Source organism: Dioscorea cayenensis, chromosome 15 (assembly GCF_009730915.1).
Source record: "Dioscorea cayenensis subsp. rotundata cultivar TDr96_F1 chromosome 15, TDr96_F1_v2_PseudoChromosome.rev07_lg8_w22 25.fasta, whole genome shotgun sequence".
NCBI lineage: Eukaryota > Viridiplantae > Streptophyta > Magnoliopsida > Dioscoreales > Dioscoreaceae > Dioscorea > Dioscorea cayenensis.
The window spans coordinates 20,129,077-20,150,099 of record NC_052485.1 but is presented as its reverse complement, the minus strand read 5'-3'; the positions used below and the strand labels follow the sequence as shown (position 1 = coordinate 20,150,099).

General features: G+C 35.3%; 2 protein-coding genes across 4 annotated transcripts; one reads left to right on the top strand and one right to left on the bottom strand.

Annotated features, from left to right (window-relative positions):
• The first annotated feature begins 4,955 nt into the window (after nt 1–4,955).
• On the top strand, nt 4,956–10,821 carry LOC120277048 (KH domain-containing protein HEN4-like). 3 transcript variants are annotated; one of them, XM_039283795.1, is made up of 9 exons: nt 4,956–5,091; nt 6,174–6,909; nt 7,235–7,720; nt 8,465–8,725; nt 8,852–9,175; nt 9,443–9,522; nt 9,624–9,735; nt 10,220–10,379; nt 10,557–10,821. In XM_039283795.1, exons 2-8 carry the CDS (start codon nt 6,202–6,204, stop codon nt 10,361–10,363), a joined length of 2,115 nt encoding a protein of 704 aa, XP_039139729.1. In that variant the 5' UTR covers nt 4,956–5,091; nt 6,174–6,201; the 3' UTR covers nt 10,364–10,379; nt 10,557–10,821. The 3 variants fall into 3 exon arrangements, with proteins under 3 accessions (XP_039139729.1, XP_039139728.1, XP_039139730.1); XM_039283794.1 differs by having other exon boundaries at nt 4,962–5,091; nt 6,179–6,909; XM_039283796.1 differs by lacking the exons at nt 9,624–9,735; nt 10,220–10,379; nt 10,557–10,821 and having other exon boundaries at nt 4,962–5,091; nt 6,179–6,909; nt 8,852–9,179.
• A 4,497-nt stretch (nt 10,822–15,318) lies between these two features.
• On the bottom strand, nt 15,319–19,313 carry LOC120277254 (tubulin alpha-4 chain). Its single transcript, XM_039284014.1, has 3 exons — nt 19,110–19,313; nt 16,575–17,180; nt 15,319–16,132 (listed from the first exon to the last, which is right to left on the bottom strand). The coding sequence occupies exons 1-3, from the start codon at nt 19,200–19,202 to the stop codon at nt 15,467–15,469; spliced, it is 1,365 nt and encodes a 454-aa protein (XP_039139948.1). The 5' UTR covers nt 19,203–19,313; the 3' UTR covers nt 15,319–15,466.
• Nucleotides 19,314–21,023: the final 1,710 nt, after the last annotated feature.

Sequence of the window (21,023 nt, the reverse complement as noted above, 5' to 3'; positions counted from 1 at the left end):
CTTCTAAAAATTTTTAAATGAGATATATATCTTAAGGTGGCAACAAGGCAGGCAACGCAGTGGCAAGGCATAGGCAGCGGCAATGATATAAAATGTAATAAAATAACATGATTTATAATTCGCAAATTTTCTTGCTTTTATTTGTACTTTTGCCCTTAATCGGAGGTTCCTAAGATTCTAATTCGGGGTAATTAATAATAGAGGCTTGCCTCTATTAGAAATGAAAGAACCCATGAAACAAATATGATATTTGTGATTCGATATATCGTCTAGTGTCTTCTTCACAGACACGATGCCAGACGCGTATTTTCGATCCCACAGCACTCTTTTGCTATTGCATATCAACAAGTTATATATGACTATGAAGATGAAGCATCTTTTCTTGAAGCATGGGAAAATCTACTTGAAAAATATAATTTAAGAGAAAACCCATGGCTTTTGAAATTATTTGAAGAAAGAAAAAAGTGGGCAATGGTATACGGTCGGCATATTTTTTGTGGAAATATGATGAGCACCCAAAGAAGTGAGAGCTTCAATGGTGTATTAAGGAATTATTTGACATCAAAACTTGGGGTAGCAAGATTTTTTGAACAATTTGAGAGAGTTCTTGAAGATAGGCGATATGCAGAGCTTCAAGAAGATTAGAAGATGATGGATCAATCAATATCATCAAAGGAGTTGTGCCCAATCTTAAGACAAATGGTGCAATTGTACACTCCGAGTATTTTTCAAAAGTTGAAGGATGAACACGGTAAGATTATTTATATGATGGTTGAATTATTAAGTGAAGCATATAATTTGAAGACCTACAAGGCTATTCAAGTTGATACTCCCCGCTATGCAAGCTTGGTGACATTTGAATGCTCAATTGAGTGTAGTTGTACAAAATTTGAATATTCTGGGATCTCTTGTATGCACATTTTGTGTGTCTTAAATGTAAATAAAAAAATTTATGCTTCCCGATAAGTACATAATGAAAAGGTGGACTAGGAAAACACGAGATATAGATACTTGCATTTTTGTATCCACCACAATAGAAGAAGACCTTAGGGTGGAAAAAACCAAGAGATACATGGATATGTGCCATCGTTATCAGAAATTAATTTCAGAAGCATTTGAATATGAAGTAGCTCAAAAAGAGATTGTGCGCCATTACTTTGTGTTTGATGTGAAGGTGAAGGACATTGTGAAGATGTCTCATTTAGGGAAAGGAGATCATCTATCAACAATTGATATATTGAGTCAGAATTCATCTCATGACTATCTTGGTGCTAGAGGATTGGCAATAAAGTATAAGGCAAATTATGACAGTCGTAGCACTAAAAGAATATAAGGGCCACTAGAGCAACAAAAAAAAAAAAACACTTGTGAGTGATACTTTTTTCTTTAATTGTAATGTCAATAGTTTTAAATGAAATGGAAATAATCATTGTAAAATTATTTTTTTGTTGGCTTGCAGGTGATGCATTAACTTGATTTTAATTAAGGAGTTAAGGGCGGCAGGTGGTTATATTGACCTAAATTGTTGATTTTCAGTCAACTATCTGTCCTTAATGACATTTGCTGATTTTATGCAAGTATAATGCAAAAATTATACTAAAAAATCATTTATGTAATCATGTTCTAGGAGATGCAGAATTCATCAATCCATTGGCAATGCATAATTCATCAGATTTAGGAACAATGGTCCAATTAGATTGCTCTTTTGGATTTTATAGACATGTGTTTTTGCAGCAACAAATATGTAATTTTGATGGATAATGTTTGTGCCCTTACAAGTCTATCAAAAACAAGAGCTTGATAATTTTGATAGATTTTGTTTGTACTAAACCAGGATTGAATTTAGTGTGTGCAGTGCATGGGATGACTTTTAAATTCGCTTGTTTTCAGATTTATTGAATGATAGAAGGTTGTTAAATTTTGATTATTTTCAGATTTTATGATATGCTTGAGAGATTTAGGAACAATAGTCCAATTGGATTGCTCTTTTTAATTTTAGAGACATGTGTTGTTTGTAGCAGGAAATGTGCTATTTTGATGAATGATATTTATGCACTTATAAGTCTAACAAAAGGACAACATACTATTTTCAAATTTGAAAATTTCCTGGAGAAGAAATTTTGGGCATGCAGTGAATGTCTTAGATTTTGTTTGTGCCATGTGCAAAACCATAATTGAATTTGGTGCATGAAATGCATAGGATGACTTTTAGATATGATTGTTTTCAGATTTTTTGAATGATAGAAGGTTGTTAAACTCTAATTATTTTCAGAATTTATAATGTATGCAACCTGCCCAAATCTGAAACAAATGGCATTCAAGGCAGTGTAATATTTAGTATAACATTCATGTGGTAGATGGTTTTGTTATAAACGCAATCGGTGACTTATGGTGTTTTTTTGGATGTTGGCAACCTATTATTTGATCCCAAGAACTTTATTTACATTATACTACCCAAAAGTAAGACACTCATTTACATTATACTTTCTTAGCACCCTTTCATTAAGTGGTTTGATGCTTATTTAAAAACTCTAATAGAACTAAAATAAAATACAACCAAAAATGACTTTAGAGTGACTACTAGTAAATATAATGCCATATGTCTATCCTCTGTTTCACCATTGCTTCATTGACTATAAAGCTATGGTTGGTTCCATCTACAGAGCTTGAATTCCAGTATGGTTGGAGAGTTCTGTGTTAAGATATCTCCATTCTCATAAACATAAATGTGGTAATTATCTCACAAGATGATTTTTGTCTCTTACCTCACAATGCACCATTAGTGATATTCGAACTCCACTTGCAGGCCACACTCGGCGAGATTTACTGACACACTGAGTTTGATCTCAATGTTGCTTTGATCTTACGTGGCATCGGTGCCGTTGAGGGGAAAGAGAATATCCAGTCGGGAAGATTGCCAAAGAAGTTGTTTCTGGCATGGGAGAGTTGATGAAGGTTTTACCATTTGAGAACAGCTCCGCTGAGCTTGTTGTGGCTTAGATCCACAAATTCCAGTGATTTACAGGCGGCCAGTGGGAGCGAAACCTCACAGGAGATTCGAAGACTTAAGAAGAGCGGAAGAAAAGGCAAAATGAAGTGAAGACAGCTAAAAATTTCCAATTCCCACTTACTTTTCATAATTTGGATCCTTTGACGGCCCGTCCGTCACCGTCAACCCAAAAAAAGCAAAAAGAATTACTTTGACAAACAATTTTTGCGGACACATGGTGTCTTTTTAAGGAGACATATGTCAGGATCCAATTGGAAGACCAGGGAATTCTCTGGTTTAGAAACCAGGTAAGATAAATCCATGAATAATTGCCAATTTCCTCAAAAATCAAACTCTAACAATGCCAAAAACTGAAAGAGACAAACAATGTCAAAACTTAGCCATTAACTTTTGAGCTGCCAAAGCTTTAGAGGCTTTGAGCATTTTCAGATGTCCCAGTCCCAGGTGTCTCAGTGCCAAGTCTCTCAGGTGATTCACTGTCCTTTGCTTTTGTTAGTTTTAAACTTTGGGTGCACTTCGGCTTTTTATTAACATGGGTATTGAAGTCATTCAGAGAAGTAAAATTTTCCCCACAACTACTACAAGTGTAAGTCACCATTTTTTAGGGTGGACAATGAACAATTGACAATTTCCTCAAAAATCAAACTCTGACTAGGGTTGTTCAAAAAAACTGGTTAAACCGTAAACCGGACCGGACCGGTTTTTTTTGAACCGCCGGTCCGGTTCCAATCGGTTTCATCATTAACCGGTCCGGTTTTGGAATCGGTTCCAGTTTTCAGAACCGCGGTCCAAACCGGACCGGACCGGTTTGCCCTGTTTAGTTCTTTTTACCTTAAACTCTCTCTCTCTCTCTCTAAATTTTCTATTGCTGATGAAGCTGATTGTTTGTTTTTAACTCTATATATTAAATGTCCACTCTATTAATTTAATTTTAATTCATAAAAACCGGGACCGAATTGGACTGGACCAAACTGGTCCAAAACGGTCCAAACCGGAACTGGACCGGTCCAAAACGGTTTGGGCCGGTCCGGGTTTCTCTGTTATTTGGTCCGGTCCGGTCCCAATAATAAAGAAACCGTTTAACCTGTCCGGTCCGGTTTTGAACCGTGCACAGCCCTAACTCAGACAATACCAAAAACTAAGAGGACAGACAATGTCAAAACTCAGAGACTAACAGTTTATTGTGTTAGGATGACACAATTGTAAGCCATGATTACAAAGCGACAACCGACTCAAATGACACAACAATTTTAAAAAGATGAGGGATTAAGCACTTAATAGAGATTTTTATTAACATGGACATTGAAGTCATTTAAAGAAGTAAATTTCTCTACACCTGTGTAATTCACCATTTTTTCGGTGGGCAATGAATAATTGACAATTTCCTCAAAAATAAAACTCTAACTATACCAAAAACTAAAAGAGACAAATATAATATCAAAACTTTGAGACTGCCATGATCACATAGGTTAATTCTTTGCCTGCTTTGTTTTCCCATTTTCTCATCCTTTTTATCAGCACTTCCTCTGAAAATTCCTGAACTTCAAGAAGAATTTACAGAACTCCCAATTGATTAGTCTACATGATTATAGAATGATGGGTCACTATTTTCTGCTTGTTTTAGTTTTGGATGCTATATATATTTTTTATTTTCCATTGGCATAGAGTGTGAATTCATCCATAGAAGTAAACACTCTTGTATAGACAATTTAAAAATTAAATTAAAAACTGATAGACTTAACAGTAAAGATGAAAAGGTAAATGCATAAAAAAAACGACAAGGATGTCTGGATTATCTGCGAAAAATAAAAACTTTCATAGACTTATAAATAATTTAAGAAAAAAACCTACGTAAGCTAATTACATAATTAATAAATTACGCATTTATATAATATATATATATTTATATATTGGTTTTTTGAGGGGTTTTATATAAAATATGCTCCAACGCTTCAAAGGCAGTCTTTCTTCTCGATTCCATCAGCGGCGCCGCTACTGTCGCTGCTCTCTCGCTCTCTCTCTATCTCTCCACCTCGCCGGCTGGTGACGACGAAGAAGAAGAAGAAGAAGAAGAGGAGGAGGTAAGAGACTTCTCATCCTCATCGTTTTCTCGAACAGGTTTTCGGCCAAGCCGATGATTCGTAGGACTTAGGGTTTAGTGGATCGGTTTCTACTGCACCTTGCGCTGCAATTAGGGTTTTCAGAGTTGGATTTAGGGTTGTTTCTTTGTCATTTGAGTGTTTTGCTACTTTCGGTGCCGATTGATTCTCTTTCTTTGATCGATGCTTCGGAAACTGGAGTTTTGGGGCATTGGGAGCATTCCGTGATGGTCATCAAGGGGTTTTGCGGATATTGGTGGTGAACCGATTGTTTTAATTTTTATTTGAAGCGGGGTTTCTCTTTCGTGATTTGATGCGTTCTGTGATGGATATATTTGGAGCTGGTTGTGAAGGGTTGGTTTCGCACAGGGTTTTTAACAGTTATTTGTTTTTCTTTTTCTTAAATTTGATTTTTATTTTTGGGTTTGAGAGATTTAGGTTGATTTGATAATGTGGAGCTTTTTCGCGGATCATGACTTGTTGTTTTTTTTATTATTTTGATCTGGAAAATTTTATGCTTTGGTTGTAAATGGTTAGCAATGAAGTAAAATGATCGTCTTGTAGTGTTTGAGATTTACGTGAATGAGTTCTGGCTATAGAATGTAGGTTATTTGGCGCAGGGTTTAGCTACAATGATAATAAAAATTTATGTTTTTCCAATCTTTTCTGGATTATTTTTGTAAGTATCTTGTGCTGTGATGGGGAAGCAGTTAGTGTGAAAGTTCTAAGCATCTTAGTTTCAAATTTGTTGAGTTGATTCACTATAAATTGGTCGTATTTGCATATTTTGCATGCTTTGTTTCTATCAATGTTGTAAGCAATTGTCTTGTGCGGGTGACCGGGAAGCAGCTAATGGGAAAGTTTTGTGCATTTAGTTTCAAATTGATTTAGAAAAAAATTGTTAGAGCTGATTCACATCAAATTTGTTGTATTCCTGTATTTTATATGCTTTTTTTCTATGAATTGCATAAAATTTCTTTTGAGTGTGTTCATTAATTATTTGGAGATAATTTCTTCTCAACTCTTTTATCAATTGTTATGATTTTGAATGAAGCGATTGACAGTGCAGGGCTACAATAAGACTATAAAGGCATGGCGTTTCAAGTCACACCTTCTAAGAGACCGTATGAACGTCATCCTCTGGAATCAAATGGAAGGGGGAAGTGGCAAAAGACTGCACCTTCCATCACACAGCAGAATCAGTCTAAAGCATCACCTGGTGCTGTTGTATTTCGATTGCTTTGCCCTATTTCTAAATTTGGAAGCATAATTGGTAAAGGTGGTGGTATCATAGCAAAGATTCGGCAAGATACTGGTGCAAAGATCAGGATTGAGGAAACTATCCCTGGTTGTGATGAAAGAGTTGTTGTTATCACAAGTTCTGAGAGTGACATGGAGGCTAGAAATGAGCATGACCAAGAAGATGAGGGAGAGAAAAGTCCACCTGATGATGATAAGGACAACAAGGATGCTGATGAAAACGACAATGAAAAAGGGGATGATGCTCCAGCAGCAGATGGTTCAAAGTCTGAGAAGGGTTCATCATCAGCACAAATGGCTCTTCTCCTTGTTTGCGAGAGGATAACAGAAGAGGAACCTGAAAATGACGGAGATGAGGAAGTGAGCAAGATTTCCTCTGTTTCCATAAGACTTCTTGTTTTATCTAGCCAAGTTGGTTGTATTCTGGGAAAGGGTGGAAGTGTAATCAAGCAAATGTCAGCTGATAGTGGAGCACAAATTCGCATACTCCCTAGGGATAAACTTCCTCTCTGTGCTTCACCAGTTGATGAAATTGTACAGGTGAGAGATTACTTGTGTTTGAAATTGTCATTATATACTCATGCTCTAGATTTACCCCAATTTTCTTATTTATACCTAAATCCTATCTTTATTAGGCTGTATCAGTATTCAGTCCATCTGGTTTTCAGTCTGTTACTATCTAATTTGTTATATTCATTAGTTCTCACATGTTGAGTAAGCCTTTTTACACATCCCCAATCTTCACCTGCTGATATCTATTTTATGTCCTATTTATGCTTGAAAAGCGTAAATACATGAAGGGCATTTTGTTTGTGGCTGTTTTCCAGAGTCAATAATGTCTTATTTTAAATCATATTCATTGCAGATTGCTGGAGGGCTTGACTCAGTTAGGAAAGCTATCCAACTTGTATCTCAGCAACTTCTGGAGCATCCACCCCGTGAAAGAGATTCATTCCCTGGAAGCAATCCTTCTGGATCATCGTCTCATCCATTCTCTAACATGCCTCATGCAGAAATCCCTAGAGGAGAAGTTCTTCCACCACCAATGCGTCCTTTTCCTGGTCAAGGACCACCACCATTTTCCAACAGACCTTATGATGCTCCAGATCATCATTTAAGTATGCCTCCTCCTATTCCAAGGTTGCATGAAAACATTCCACCAGGTCGAATCCAAGTTCCCCCTGAGATTCTCACCTTTCGGTTGCTTTGCTCTAATGATAAGGTTGGGAGCATTATTGGAAAAGGAGGGAATATCATCAAAAGTCTTCAACATGAGACAGGTTGCGAGATAAAAGTTCTTGAAACTACTCCTGAATCAGATGATCGTATTGTAGTCATATCTGGCCCTTCGGTAAACCTTTTTATTTTACCTATCCTCATATTTGCTTTTCTAGCATTCATTTTAGCTTTAATGCAACACTCCTTGGTCTCATATTCCAGCTGGTTTTGCCAGGCTGTTTTCTGATCTCACTCAGTTAACAACCCTCTCCAATGCCTGAGTTTGTTCCTTGTAGTTTACTTGAGAGCCAGGAATATATCATGAATTCTACTGAATGTTACTTTTTCCTTTTTATTTTATCTTTTATGTGCACATGCTTAGGAACTTTTCACTATTTTCGGTATGTATTTGCCCTTTTAAATTTGTTTTGATTTGTGGGGAGGATCTTTCTCAAGCTAAACAAATGAGATGGGTGTAGTTTGAGAATCCCATATCTCAGAACAACACAACTTGTGTGTAGACTTGCCAACCTCACAGTACCTTCTGGCATAATCACTTGAAATGGGCTGGTGTTCTGTAGAGTTTTTGTGCCCTTGGATGGAAATATTATGGCATTTTTAGTTACAATGAATTTATTTTGTTTTCATCCCCACCTGAGATAGTATCTACTTTGTCCATGAATGGTAGATTGATAATGACAGAAGTTCTTTTTACCAATTTGTCCATTGGTGATCGGTTATTTTGCTAACTTGGTTTGTCAGAATACCCTCATTTTCATGTAAGGGAACAGTTTTTTTGCGTTCGTGCCCTTACTGGCACATTTGTGGACTTGATTTAAGCGTCTGTTTTGCTGATGTGTGTATTTGATTGTCACAGCTGCCTGATGATAGGATCTCTCCAGCACAAGATGCCATACTTCGTATACAGGAGAGAATTATGATGGCTGCATCTGATAACAATAGTAGAGAGAGTAGTCCGTTAATGAGACTTATTGTTTCCTCAAACCAGACTGGTTGCCTTCTTGGCAAAGGTGGTTCCGTAATAGCAGAAATGAGGAAACTTTCTGGCGCACATATTCGCATATTGGGTAAAGAGCAGGTCCCAAAGAGTGTGTCTGATAATGAGGAAGTTGTTCAGGTGGGTATGCATAATTTACGGATTAGCTCATTAAGATTTGGTAAATTTGAAAACTTGTGTCTTTTGTTTTCCTTGCAATGTAAATGATGCTAAGAGCCATGTGATGTTTGGGATCTTTCTTTCCAGGTAAATGGTGAATTTAGGGCCATTCAGGATGCTTTGATACAGATAACTACTCAGCTGAGGCATCATCTCTTCCGAGATAAAATTTCTGGTAGGAACCAAATTGGGCGTCCACCCTTTAACGATCAACTACCGCCATTTGGATCATATATGGGCAGGAGGGAGTCTCCACCTCCAAGAATGCTGCATAACTTGCCTCCACCCTTTCTCAACTATGATTCTGTTGGTCGGCCCCATGAAGACAGGCCTCCTTTTGGACCAATGCATGGTCCTGGTATGGCCCCTCATAATTTTGAAAGATTTCTACCTCCACCATGGGCACCTCAGGTATGTAAGTCATTCTTCCTTGTTGCTATTGGCTCTGCCTGTTTTTATCATTTAATTTGGGTTTTGATTGCCTGTACATGTTATTTAGACAAGCTATCCTGGGCATTCATTGTTGGTACAACTTTATGCATGCCAGTAATTGTGGATTCCCAATATGATTTGTAAATTTAATTCATTGTTCTGTAATACGCATGTGGAATACCTTGCATAATTTTTGTATTGTATTTTCTAACTATTTAAACTATTGGTTTCCTAAACTTGCATAAGAGCATGAGAGATGCTGGTGGTTCAGTGCCTATACCTGACTATGCAGGAGCCCCACAAAGGAGGATTGGTGGATATCCTGGGTTAGGACCCTTTGCACCATTTCTATCTTCAGTATCTTCTTCTTTTTCTTTTATTTTTATTTTGTGTAATCTTCAAATAAAGCTTAGTTTCTGTTTTGCAGTGGAAGCCAGCCTGCTGTTATTACAAATACAACTGTAGATGTTGTTGTTCCCCGTTCTCTTGTCCCTGTGATCTATGGAGAGGATGGTGGCTGTTTAAAGAAGATACGTGAGGTTTGTTTTGGTTAATTTTCCCCTTTAAATTGGTGTTATTAAATAATTTATCTAAGGCAGAGAAATATTAAATTGAACTCCTGCTCTTAAATATCATTAACTCTTATGTGTCACTGGGGCATAAACCAGACTAGTCCATAGTCATGTTCCACTGAAGCATTAGACTGTATCTTCCTTTAAACGGATACATGGTTAGTCATGAAACTGTAACCAACTGTCGGCTGGTAAAGTGACAGATTGAATGTTTTATTTTACTTTCCATTTCTTATCACCTTCAGTATCCCTCTAAAATAATCAAGATTAATCCTTCTTTATCGTTTAGCTTGAAGAACCATCTTTAAGATGGAATCTTCGTCTTCTGACAGCATTTGTTGGAATTGGACAAATCATGTGAAAGTCAATGGTTTTCTTTTTTTGGCTTCTTAATTTCTTTCTACAGAGCATAGTTTCTGTTTAAAATGGCTCACAATTAGCATGTCTCCAGATATCTGAAGCAAAAATTACCATTACCGAACCTCGTCCAGAAGCAACAGAGACGGTAATAATTATATCTGGAACACCAGACCAGACTCATGCTGCACAGAGCCTTCTCCAAGCATTTGTATCTTCTGAATCTGAATCCCCTTGATTTGCTCTTTGGGAAGGTGACTTGTCGTTTCCAGGAATTATTCCTTTTTTCTTTTTTTGGTTTTCATCTTATTGTGCACCTGCATATGAGTCCAAGTTTTGCAATGTTTCTGCTCCATTTACATTTGTGAAGTTTTGTTTTCGTTTTCTAATCGATGGCTTTCTTTGTTGTTGGTCATATTGGCACTGCTCAGATGATGAACGAGAATGAAGAAAAATGGAGGACATAATTTTGCAGATTAGAGACTCTTAAGGCATTATTAATCTGTCTTAAAATTTAGGGACATTTTAGATTTTGCAGATCCACCATAACATTTTCAACTCGAACATTTAGTTCAAGTAGACATGTTATCCTTTGGATTTTATGGGACATGAACATGGTACTGCTATGTATTAGAAACTTGTTTGAAATATCAAGAATTACATTAGGACTATTACTATGTCCATATTTTTCTTGTTCATGTGTTCTATTTATTTAACAGAACTAGAAAATTCTCTTTGTGACAACTGACCAAGCAAACTCCATTAGGAACTATATTTTTTAAGGCAGGCTTGTTTGACTGCCTAGTGTTAAACTTAATTACTGATTAATCAATCAAGTATTAGGTGCTTAGGTAGAGACAAAACTTATTAATAGTTATCCAATCCTCATGTGCTGGGTTAGTTGCAAATGTTGCAATTTAGCCTAATTGGGCCTCACATAAGTCATTTATTTATTATATAAAGAAGTTCAACACATTATGGGGTTGTTTGGATGGGGAGCCTCACTGCCTGACTAAACAACCCAAAGTTATCCCCTGAACCACCTTTTACAAGATTTAATAATTTTAAAAAATATATGGGATAATTAATTGGGGGAAAAATTATTAATATTAATAAATTTCTATCATTAAGTAGATAAATATACTCTTTTTTAAAAATATTTAATTTTAATTAGTATTAATAAAATCAAAGTTTACATAGTCATAAGTTTGTCCTCACTCAATTTTGAAGAATGTTCTCTCTGATCCCCCACTAAACATAAAAAATAAATAAAAAAAATTAAAAAAAGGAAGAAATAACTTGACTAAGCCCTCAATTTTGAAGTAAAACTATGACATGCTTAGAAAAGCAATTTTGAAGTTCCACCTTTGAGTAATGTCATGAACAGTGTATCATGGAAAACTACCTATTCCTGTTGGGCTAATTATTCCCCTGGATTTGGGTGATACTACATATTGGGCATATACTCCAATAAATACTTTAGTATTACATCTAAAACCTAAATTTTTATACACAAGTTGTTCTTTTAATTGCCATAATTTGCGTGATTGAATGTATTTCTCTTGCTGAATTTTCTGGCCAGGATAGTGGCAATATGGATTATTGAATATTCAAGGATAAACTTTACAATTAAAAATTTTATGACAACACTAGAATTATAATTATCGGATTATTTAATGACCTCATTATTTGTCTTTTCATTCTACTGAATTTTTAAATATGACATTGTGTTTCTGATGTTATAAATTTTTATCTTGTTTTAACTTGATGTTTAATATCTGATTTAAGTCGTTTCTTTGATGTTCCTAGTTACTAATTTTGTGTCTTGAAAACTAAGAAATGGCTTTCCTGCCCCTTACTGACGTTACTAAATTCACTTGGTGGATGCATTTACTAACGTGTATCCTTGGTCATTAATCTTGCCTTCATTGATGATTCAGTACTTCTCAATTTTATGTTTGTTTATTTCCTATTTGTATTGTTAACATTATTATTCAATATTATTTAGAAACTCATCTGTAGTATTTTAGCATTTTATTTTTATTTTTTTTCAAAATCATTTAACACCTCGGAACCCCACTTGCTACTCTGCTTAGCAGATGTAACAAACTAAGTTTTGGAGAGCAACTTTTGTATATAGAACACATGAATTGTGGAGACCTGAGAACTCCAGCTCCTTTGTAGTGAGACAACATTGCAGGCATTACTGAAACATGCTAATGGTGCTTTGGGCTTGCATAATTATTGCAGCTAGCTGAGTTATCACTATTTTTTCATACATTCATAATAGTTCAATATTCTATCCTCTAGTTGAGTGTTGTTGTAGAATATTTTTTTAAAGCATACATGAAAATTGTGATGGCCCTTCAATTATAATAAGTGGTGATAATATTTGCATAATCCAACATAGTTGAATTAAAATGTGTCTTGACGTTGTTGGACTGGATTTATGCTGATACTTGCTAGATCTTTATTATCATGTTTAGATTTGGTTTACCTTTCTTATAATTTTAATTTTATTCCTTTGTACATAGCTGGCATATGTACAATATATAATTGGTACAGTAAATAATTGGCTGACACTTTTATTGGGGACATCCATGTTAAAAATTTAAGATCAGCATTCTACTTGTTTGTTTTTTGACAATGATGCACTTTGGCCAAATCTGAGTACTTCAAAATTTTCTTGATCCGGGTGGCTAAAGTGAATTGGTTTAGGAGTGGAGTCACCAAGGATTTTCATGTATTTGATGATGATGACAAGTAAATCAATTCAAAAACAAATATAAGAACACACAAGTGTGAAGTTTTCGTGACACATGCCTATAATGCTGTTCTGTGTTAATCCGTAGTTTCTATATATGCCATTTTAATAAGTTGATGCTTATTTTCTAGCTGCATTCTAGAGACATACATTGGATAAACCCTGTTGCAAGGCGTAGTAATGGCAATAAGCGTCATCAATTCAATCTAGTGTTAGTAGTTTGAGTTTGATGCTTCTATTTTTTCCCAGTGATATGTGAAATGCTTCTGATCCTCCAGGATGGTTGATGATGTCAAGTGAATTAATCCCAAAACTAATATAAGAACACAAGTGTGACGTTTCGGTGACACTTGTCTATAAAGCTGTTCTGTTTATCAATTCCTAGTTTCTATATATGCCATTTTAACAATCTAGAGACATATATTGGATAAACCCTGTTGCAAGTCATAGAAATGGCAGTAGGCATCATCAATTCAATCTAGTGTTAGTAGTGTTTGAGTTTGATGCTCTGCTATTTTTTTTCAGTAATATGCAAAATGTTTATGATCCTCGAGGATGGTTGTTGAGTTTCCAAAAATACAAAGGAGGCCTTGCAGATATCCTGCAATATTTAAGGTCCTGAGCACCCATGCATGTTTTATCATATAATTATTCATATGATGAAAATACTATTTGCATTATTCTATTTTCACATGAACTGGAATTTCTACTTTGACCAATAATCAGTGTGGTCAAAAGCTTCAGTCAATCTAGTTATTAAAATGTAAAGATTTTTATTTTTTCCTTATTTTACTGAACATAGAGAACTTAATGCAAAACTTTTTTATAATAATATTAACACTTGCCCTTTCTCAATAATGAGTATTTACATTATGAACAAAGTCAGTTATATTTAATGTTTTATCATTTTGTGTGCCAAGTGTGATGAAGAATCAAATATTCTTTAGGCCAAATTATTCAGGTTAGAAATAATTCCATGGTATCTATTTACTGTTAACCTTTACAGAATGATGAAACTTGATATTGATTTACAATTTAGTATTTGATATTGACACTGGCGAAGTATTTGGATTTCCGAGAACAACATTGTGAAAGTATTGTACTCTTCCAATGTTTTATGTGGCAATTTAGTCTAACATATGAGATTGGAAGCCGGCGATTGATTGCCAAAACACAGCAATTCAAGTTTGAACTTCTCAGTCTGTGTGCAGAAAGAAATGTATCAAAGTTTCAAGCTTCCAATTCTCAGTCTGTATTTGCAATACACAGACCTAATATTGTATTTGCATGACCTAATGTTGTCCTTATATATATATATATTTTCTTGCTGAATGCTTTGGTTACCTGGTTTCATATTATATTATATTTAATTTCTTTTCATGGAAATTGTTGTTTCTATTATGTTATTGTTTTCAGACTGATAAACCTCATTATCTTGGCCAGTCATTACTGAAACTGTTTCAAGGACATTGTATGGTTGCAAAGCAGAAAGATTATGGTCGGTTTTTAAGACCAATATAAAATTGAGAAGCCATAACATTGTTTGTTTTTGATTTAATGAGTTTCTAACTTTCAATGTTCTTTACTTGGAAATATATTATTTAACAAGCAAACCATCGAGGATATTATGGTATCATTACTGAGGTTATTATGCAATCAAGGACTGATTCGTCTAAAAGTATTAGAAAACATTCAATTATTCTTGTAGTAAAAAATATGGAAGAAATAATTTAAACTCATAATTATGTAATTGAGACATGCCCATAGAAGCTTTCGTAGCTCAGTTGGTTAGAGCACCCGTTTAGTAAGCGGGAGGTCGACTCTCAACGAAAGCAATGGGTTGGTTTTATTTTTTTAAATTTTAATTATTTATCACATTTATGGACATAATTAAAATTTTATAATACCGAAATAATTAACGTAAACGAGGTGGGATGTTGCTCATTTGTCTTGTGATTTTTAACCCCATCTTTCTTGACTGGGCTTGTTCATGGAATATGTTTTTATAACTGCCAAACAACTTCAGATATTTTAATTAGAGAAAATAAAATTTTGAATTTTTGTTTATCAAATCTCTTTTATAATATAAAGATACTTGGTTTTTAATAAAATTCCATGATTTTCCCAGTTAAAATTATACACATAATAATTCATCAGAATAAAAAGAATCAAATACGCTATATTTCTTAATTGAACTTATTTTATGTCGCCAAACACCATTTATTCACAGAAAAAAAAAAGCACATAAAACCATCGCACCAGACAACAAAAAAAAAGACAATACATAATCACAATGAGCATCATCACATCACAAACACCAAAACCGCACACACAACCACATTTCTTCCAAGTTTCTAACTCATATATTCCAAGAAACACTTACGCTATAAAAAAATATATATATATATATATATATATATATTTAAAACTTATTTCATGACGCCAAACAATTCATTTATTAACTGAAACAACAAAAACACATCGCACCAGACAAAAGACAGACACAACCACAACAAAATCATAACATAACGGACATCACAAACACCAAAACAGGCCAAACACAACCACATTTCTTCTCTAACCCAAATATTCAATATCATCATCATCCCCATCATCACCCTCCCCACCTTCCGCACCAACCTCCTCATAATCCTTCTCCAACGCCGCCAAATCCTCTCTCGCCTCCGAAAACTCCCCTTCCTCCATCCCCTCCCCAACATACCAATGCACAAACGCCCTCTTCTGGTACATCAAATCAAACTTATGATCAATCCTAGAGAACACCTCCGCAACACTCGTTGAGTTCGATATCATGCACACTGCTCTCTGCACCTTCGCCAAATCCCCTCCGGGCACCACCGTCGGCGCCTGATAATTTATCCCACACTTGAACCCGGTCGGACACCAGTCCACAAACTGGATCGTCCTCTTCGTCTTGATCGTCGCCACCGCCGCGTTAACGTCCTTCGGCACAACGTCGCCGCGGTACATTAAACAGCAGGCCATGTACTTGCCGTGCCGTGGGTCGCACTTGGCCATCATCGATGATGGCTCAAATGCGCTGTTTGTAATCTCTGCAACGGAGAGTTGCTCATGGTATGCTTTCTCGGCGGAGATCACAGGAGCGTAGGAGGAGAGCATGAAGTGGATGCGTGGGTATGGGACTAGGTTTGTTTGGAATTCAGTTACGTCTACGTTCAGTGCGCCGTCAAAGCGGAGTGACGCCGTCAGGGATGAGATTACCTAATGCAGATATAGATAATTTAAAATTATATTTCCTCCAAATTTAAAATTATATTTTCTCTGTTTTTGCAGAATATTTGATTTCTACTAAATTACTTCAATTTTGTAGGGTTTCTATGAGATTATTATGACTTTTTAAAATATAAAATTATTATTATATTTTTTTCACAAATAAGATAAATGCAAGTATAGTTAAGAGCATGCTGCATATAAGAGCAAGAGTCAATTATCAGCAATTACTCATTATCATACAAATATCTTTTTCAGTGGGGTTAATGCCGCTGAGTTATGATTTTTGCAAAAGTTCGAAAAATTTTATTATTATATTTTTATTTTAAAAATTAAATAATTATATTTATTTTAAATTTATATTGGATATCAAGTTAGTTTTAATAGTTACTATATCGGAAAGATATGGAGTCAGTGAAAGAGGAGAGATTACCTGAGAAATGAGGCGGTTGAGGTTGGTGTACGTTGGGCGATCAATGTCAAGAGAACGTCGGCAAATGTCGTAGATGGCTTCATTGTCAAGGAGCACGGCGACATCAGTGTGTTCAAGAAGTGAGTGGGTGGAAAGCACGCTGTTGTAAGGTTCAACAACGGAGGTGGAAACCTGAGGAGAAGGGTAGACAGTGAAACCCAGCTTGGATTTTTTCCCATAATCAACTGATAGACGTTCTAGAAGGAGAGAACCGAGGCCGGAACCGGTGCCACCACCGACGGCATTGAAGACAAGGAAGCCTTGAAGACCAGTGCAGTTGTCGGCGAGCTTGCGGATGCGGTCGAGGCAGAGATCGACGATTTCTTTGCCAATGGTGTAGTGGCCGCGAGCGAAGTTATTGGCGGCATCTTCTTTGCCACTGATGAGTTGTTCAGGATGAAAGAGCTGACGGTAGGTGCCAGTGCGGACTTCGTCAATCACAGTTGGTTCTAGATCGACGAAGATTGCACGTGGGACGTGCTTTCCGGCACCGGTTTCACTGAAGAAGGTGTTGAATGCGTCGTCACCTCCGCCGACTGTTTTGTCACTTGGCATTCGTCCATCTGGCTGCAATGTGGATTTATGGAAAGTATATTAATTGAAGATTCAGAAAATCTAATGCGTTTGTGGATGAGGAAAATATTTGGATCTTGTGAGTATCTGGGATAGAAATGGAGAGAAATTAGACCAAGAGAATTCAGAGAGCATTACAAATATAAGGTTAATATTTGATTGAGCTGCAAGATTTGAATGTAAGTTTTCATTGTTAAAGATTAAGATTGGCTAAGAAAACAAACACCGGATAATTTGATCTGAGATAAAATGAGACGGATTGAAGAACATTGATGAAAACTCAAGAAAATACAGCAAAATGCTGTAGTTCTGGATACTATAAACAAGCTCAATCAGTGCTTCAAACAGAAGAATAAAAGAACTAAGAGAATCTATCCATACTCCATTACTCCAAACCAGTAGATCAATTGAATGCATAGCAAAATTAACCAAAATAGGCCCAGAATGCACAAATGTACTCAAAACCAAAGCAGGATTTAATTGAGAACACCATTAGATCTATCGGATGCATAACAAAATTAATCAAAAAATGTCCAGAATCCAAAGAAATACTCAAAATCGAAGCAGGATTAACCCAGAACCACTATATCTATCGAATGCATAGCAAAAAATAACCAAAAAATATCCAGAATCCACATATATACTCAAAATCAAAGCAAGATTAAACTGAGAACCACTAGATCTATTGAGCGCATAGCAAAATGAACCAAAAAAAAGCTACAAACAACAGATACACTCAAAATCAAAACAGGATTAAACCAAGAACCACTGGATCTATCCAATGAAAAAAGTATTAATTAATTAAAAAAGACTAGAATCCACAGATATAATCAGAATCAAAACAGGATTAAAATGAGAACCACTAGATTTATTGAATGCATATAGCAAAATTAATCAAAATTGACAAGAATAAACAGATACAAAAAAAAAAAGAAAAGCAGGACAAAACCAAGAACCAGAGAACCACTAGATCTACCGATTCATTGCATAGCAAAATGAGCCAAAAAAGGCTAGAATTCACAGATATACTCAAAATTAAAGCAGGAATTAAACCCAGAACCACTAGTTCTATCAATGCATAGCAAAATTAAGGCTACAATCCACATATACACTCAAAATCAAAACAGGATTAAACCGAGAACCACTAGATATATCCAATGCATAGAACATTAATTAAAAATAGACTAGAATCCACAGATATACTCAAAATATAAGCAAAATTAAACCGAGAACCACTAGATCTATCAAATACATAGCAAAATTAACCAAAAATACTCGAATGCGCAGATATAATCAAAATCAACGCAGGACAAACCTGAGATCCACTAGATCTATTGAATTCACAGCAAAATTAATAAAAAATGATCCAAAATCCACAGATATACTAAAAATCAAAGCAGGATTAAACTGATAGCCACTAGATCAATCAAATGCATAGCAAAATTAACGAAAAAAGACTACAATCCACCGATACGCACAAAATCAAAGCAGGATTAAACTGAGAACCATTAGATCCATCGAATGCATAGCAAAATTAACCAAAAAAAGACTAGAATGGACAGATATAATCAAAATCAAAGCACAATAAACCTGAGATCCACTAGATCTATCAAATGCATAGCAAAAATTAACCATCCAAAAATCCACAAATATAATCAAAATCAAAGCAAGATTAAACTGAGAACCACTAGTTCCAACGAATGCACAGCCAAATTAACCAAAAAAAGACTAAAATCCACAGATATAATCAAAATCAAAGCAGGATAAACCTGTAATCCACTAGATCTATCAACTATCCAAAAAAGAACCAAAATCCACAGATATACTAAAAATCAAAGCAGGATTAAACCAAGAACCACTAGATCCAACGAATTCATAGCAAAATTAACCAAAAGACTTTAAAAACAAAGAAAGATGAAAAACCTGGATGCCGTGCTCAAGGCAGTAGAGCTCCCAGCATGCATTGCCGACTTGGATCCCAGCCTGGCCGATGTGGATCGAGATGCACTCTCTCATCTTCAAATCCTCTCAAAAAAAAAAAAACCACCAAAAAGATCAAAAACACCGAGAAAGGGGAAGCAAAGCAGGCGTTTGTGAAGACGCCTTCAGAGATGGCCGTTGGTTTGTTCTCTTGAGATCTTATTTATAGTGAGATAGATGGTTGGTTAACTTTGTAACCATGGTTAATTTCGAATTTTGAATCTGAACCGTTGGTTATTAGTTACGATGTCCCTGCGGAGCATTGTAACGGATGATGATGCTGAGTCTTTAAGCAAAAGTTATAGTGACACTTGAACGCCTTGGAGCTTTTTTATAAAGATCACGTGTATTTATCAATGAAAATTATTATTTGGTCGGAAAAATTCCGTTTTGCTCCTGAGTGAGTGAGAGGAATACGAAAAAGTTATTGGATGGAGAATAAAATGATTTCTCAACATTTTGTCAAACTTGAACTGTCTTATGTCCTTGTGGTTTGTAAATAAATAATTGTATAAATAAATTAATTTAATTTAAAAATGGATTTACATATACTTTTTGAACTTTATTTATTTCATAATTTAAGAAAAACTCGATATTATTTATTATATCAAGGACATTACCGATCTTTTATATTCAAGATGCTCACCATCATTTAACGTTAATAAGTTAGTGGTGATACCACTTACTACTAAGTTCGCCACTAATCATATTAATTTATAATTTTTTATTATTTTAAAAAAATTAATATATATTTTATCAAAATTTATTTAGATTACTGATGTCAAATTTTTTCCTAAAGACTCGATATTAAACTTTAAAACTCATATAAGATGAGAACATATATATCTTTATTACGCTTGTTCCACGATTGTGCATTTTGCATGTGTTTATCATATTTTTATAAAAAATTTAATATATATTTTACTAGTGTTGGCATGCTCACTTTCAATGATAAATTGAATCAAATGTTATATAATGTCTCATGTCACAACTTCATCCAAAGATCAATGATCATTATTTATCACCTTCCCCATAGGATATGGTTTTACTTCAATGAATTATTGGGCATCATTCGATCAATATAATTTACAGTAAAATGGGAATATGTGCAAAAATTTGAGCATACTGCCATTAAAGTAACACCAATGCATGAAAAGACTTCAGCGGGACTAGGGTTGCAAATGAATCAAGCCGTTCATGAGCTACTCGAAGCTTAACTCGGAGAAAACTCGTTCATTAACTAAATGAGCCGAGCTCAAGCTTAACTCTAGAGCTCGAATTTATAAATGAGCCGAGTTCGAGCCACATGTTGCTCGGCTTGTTAAGGCTCATGAGCCTTATAACAAACTAGCTCTATCAAGCAGGCTCGTAAGCCTCCTAACGAGCAAGCTCATAAACAGGTAAACTCGTGAGCAGGCTCGCAAGCCTTCTTAAAGAGATTGCTCGCGAGCCTGTATATTAAACAAGCTTAACAATTTCTCTTTTCAAGCTCAAACATATCTTGGCTTGCACTGAAAACATTGTAGCCAAAAATATTTTTAAATTTTATTTTGATTTGTATTGGATACATTATGGTATTTTGATTTGAATTGGAGATCAAGCTCAAATTTTATCAGCTTAATGAGCTCAAACTCGAGCTTAATATGATTTAATGAGTTTAACAAGCTCAGTAATGAGTCGAGCTCGAGTTCGGCTCGTTTTCTATTATAAATAAATTTCTTTTGAGCCGAGCTCGAGCTCGGCTCGTTTATAGAATAAATGAGGTTTTTCAAGCCAAGCCAAGCTCGAGTTTAATTTTACTATCTTGAGCCAAGCTCAAGCCTGTAATTAATTATGTCCAGCCGAGCTCCAAACACT

Bases quoted from the DNA above. Each gene is read 5' to 3' on its own strand.
- LOC120277048 (XM_039283795.1), top strand. From the start codon at position 6,202: ATGGCGTTTCAAGTCACACCTTCTAAGAGACCGTATGAACGTCATCCT. The intron at 6,910-7,234 runs GTGAGAGATTAC...TATTCATTGCAG, and splicing joins CAGTTGATGAAATTGTACAG to ATTGCTGGAGGGCTTGACTC. The intron at 9,523-9,623 runs GTTAGGACCCTT...TCTGTTTTGCAG, and splicing joins AGGATTGGTGGATATCCTGG to TGGAAGCCAGCCTGCTGTTA.
- LOC120277254 (XM_039284014.1), bottom strand. From the start codon at position 19,202: ATGAGAGAGTGCATCTCGATCCACATCGGCCAGGCTGGGATCCAAGTC. The intron at 17,181-19,109 runs GTTTTTCATCTT...TCCACATTGCAG, and splicing joins GCCTTGAGCACGGCATCCAG to CCAGATGGACGAATGCCAAG. The intron at 16,133-16,574 runs GTAATCTCTCCT...TATCTGCATTAG, and splicing joins TCAACCGCCTCATTTCTCAG to GTAATCTCATCCCTGACGGC.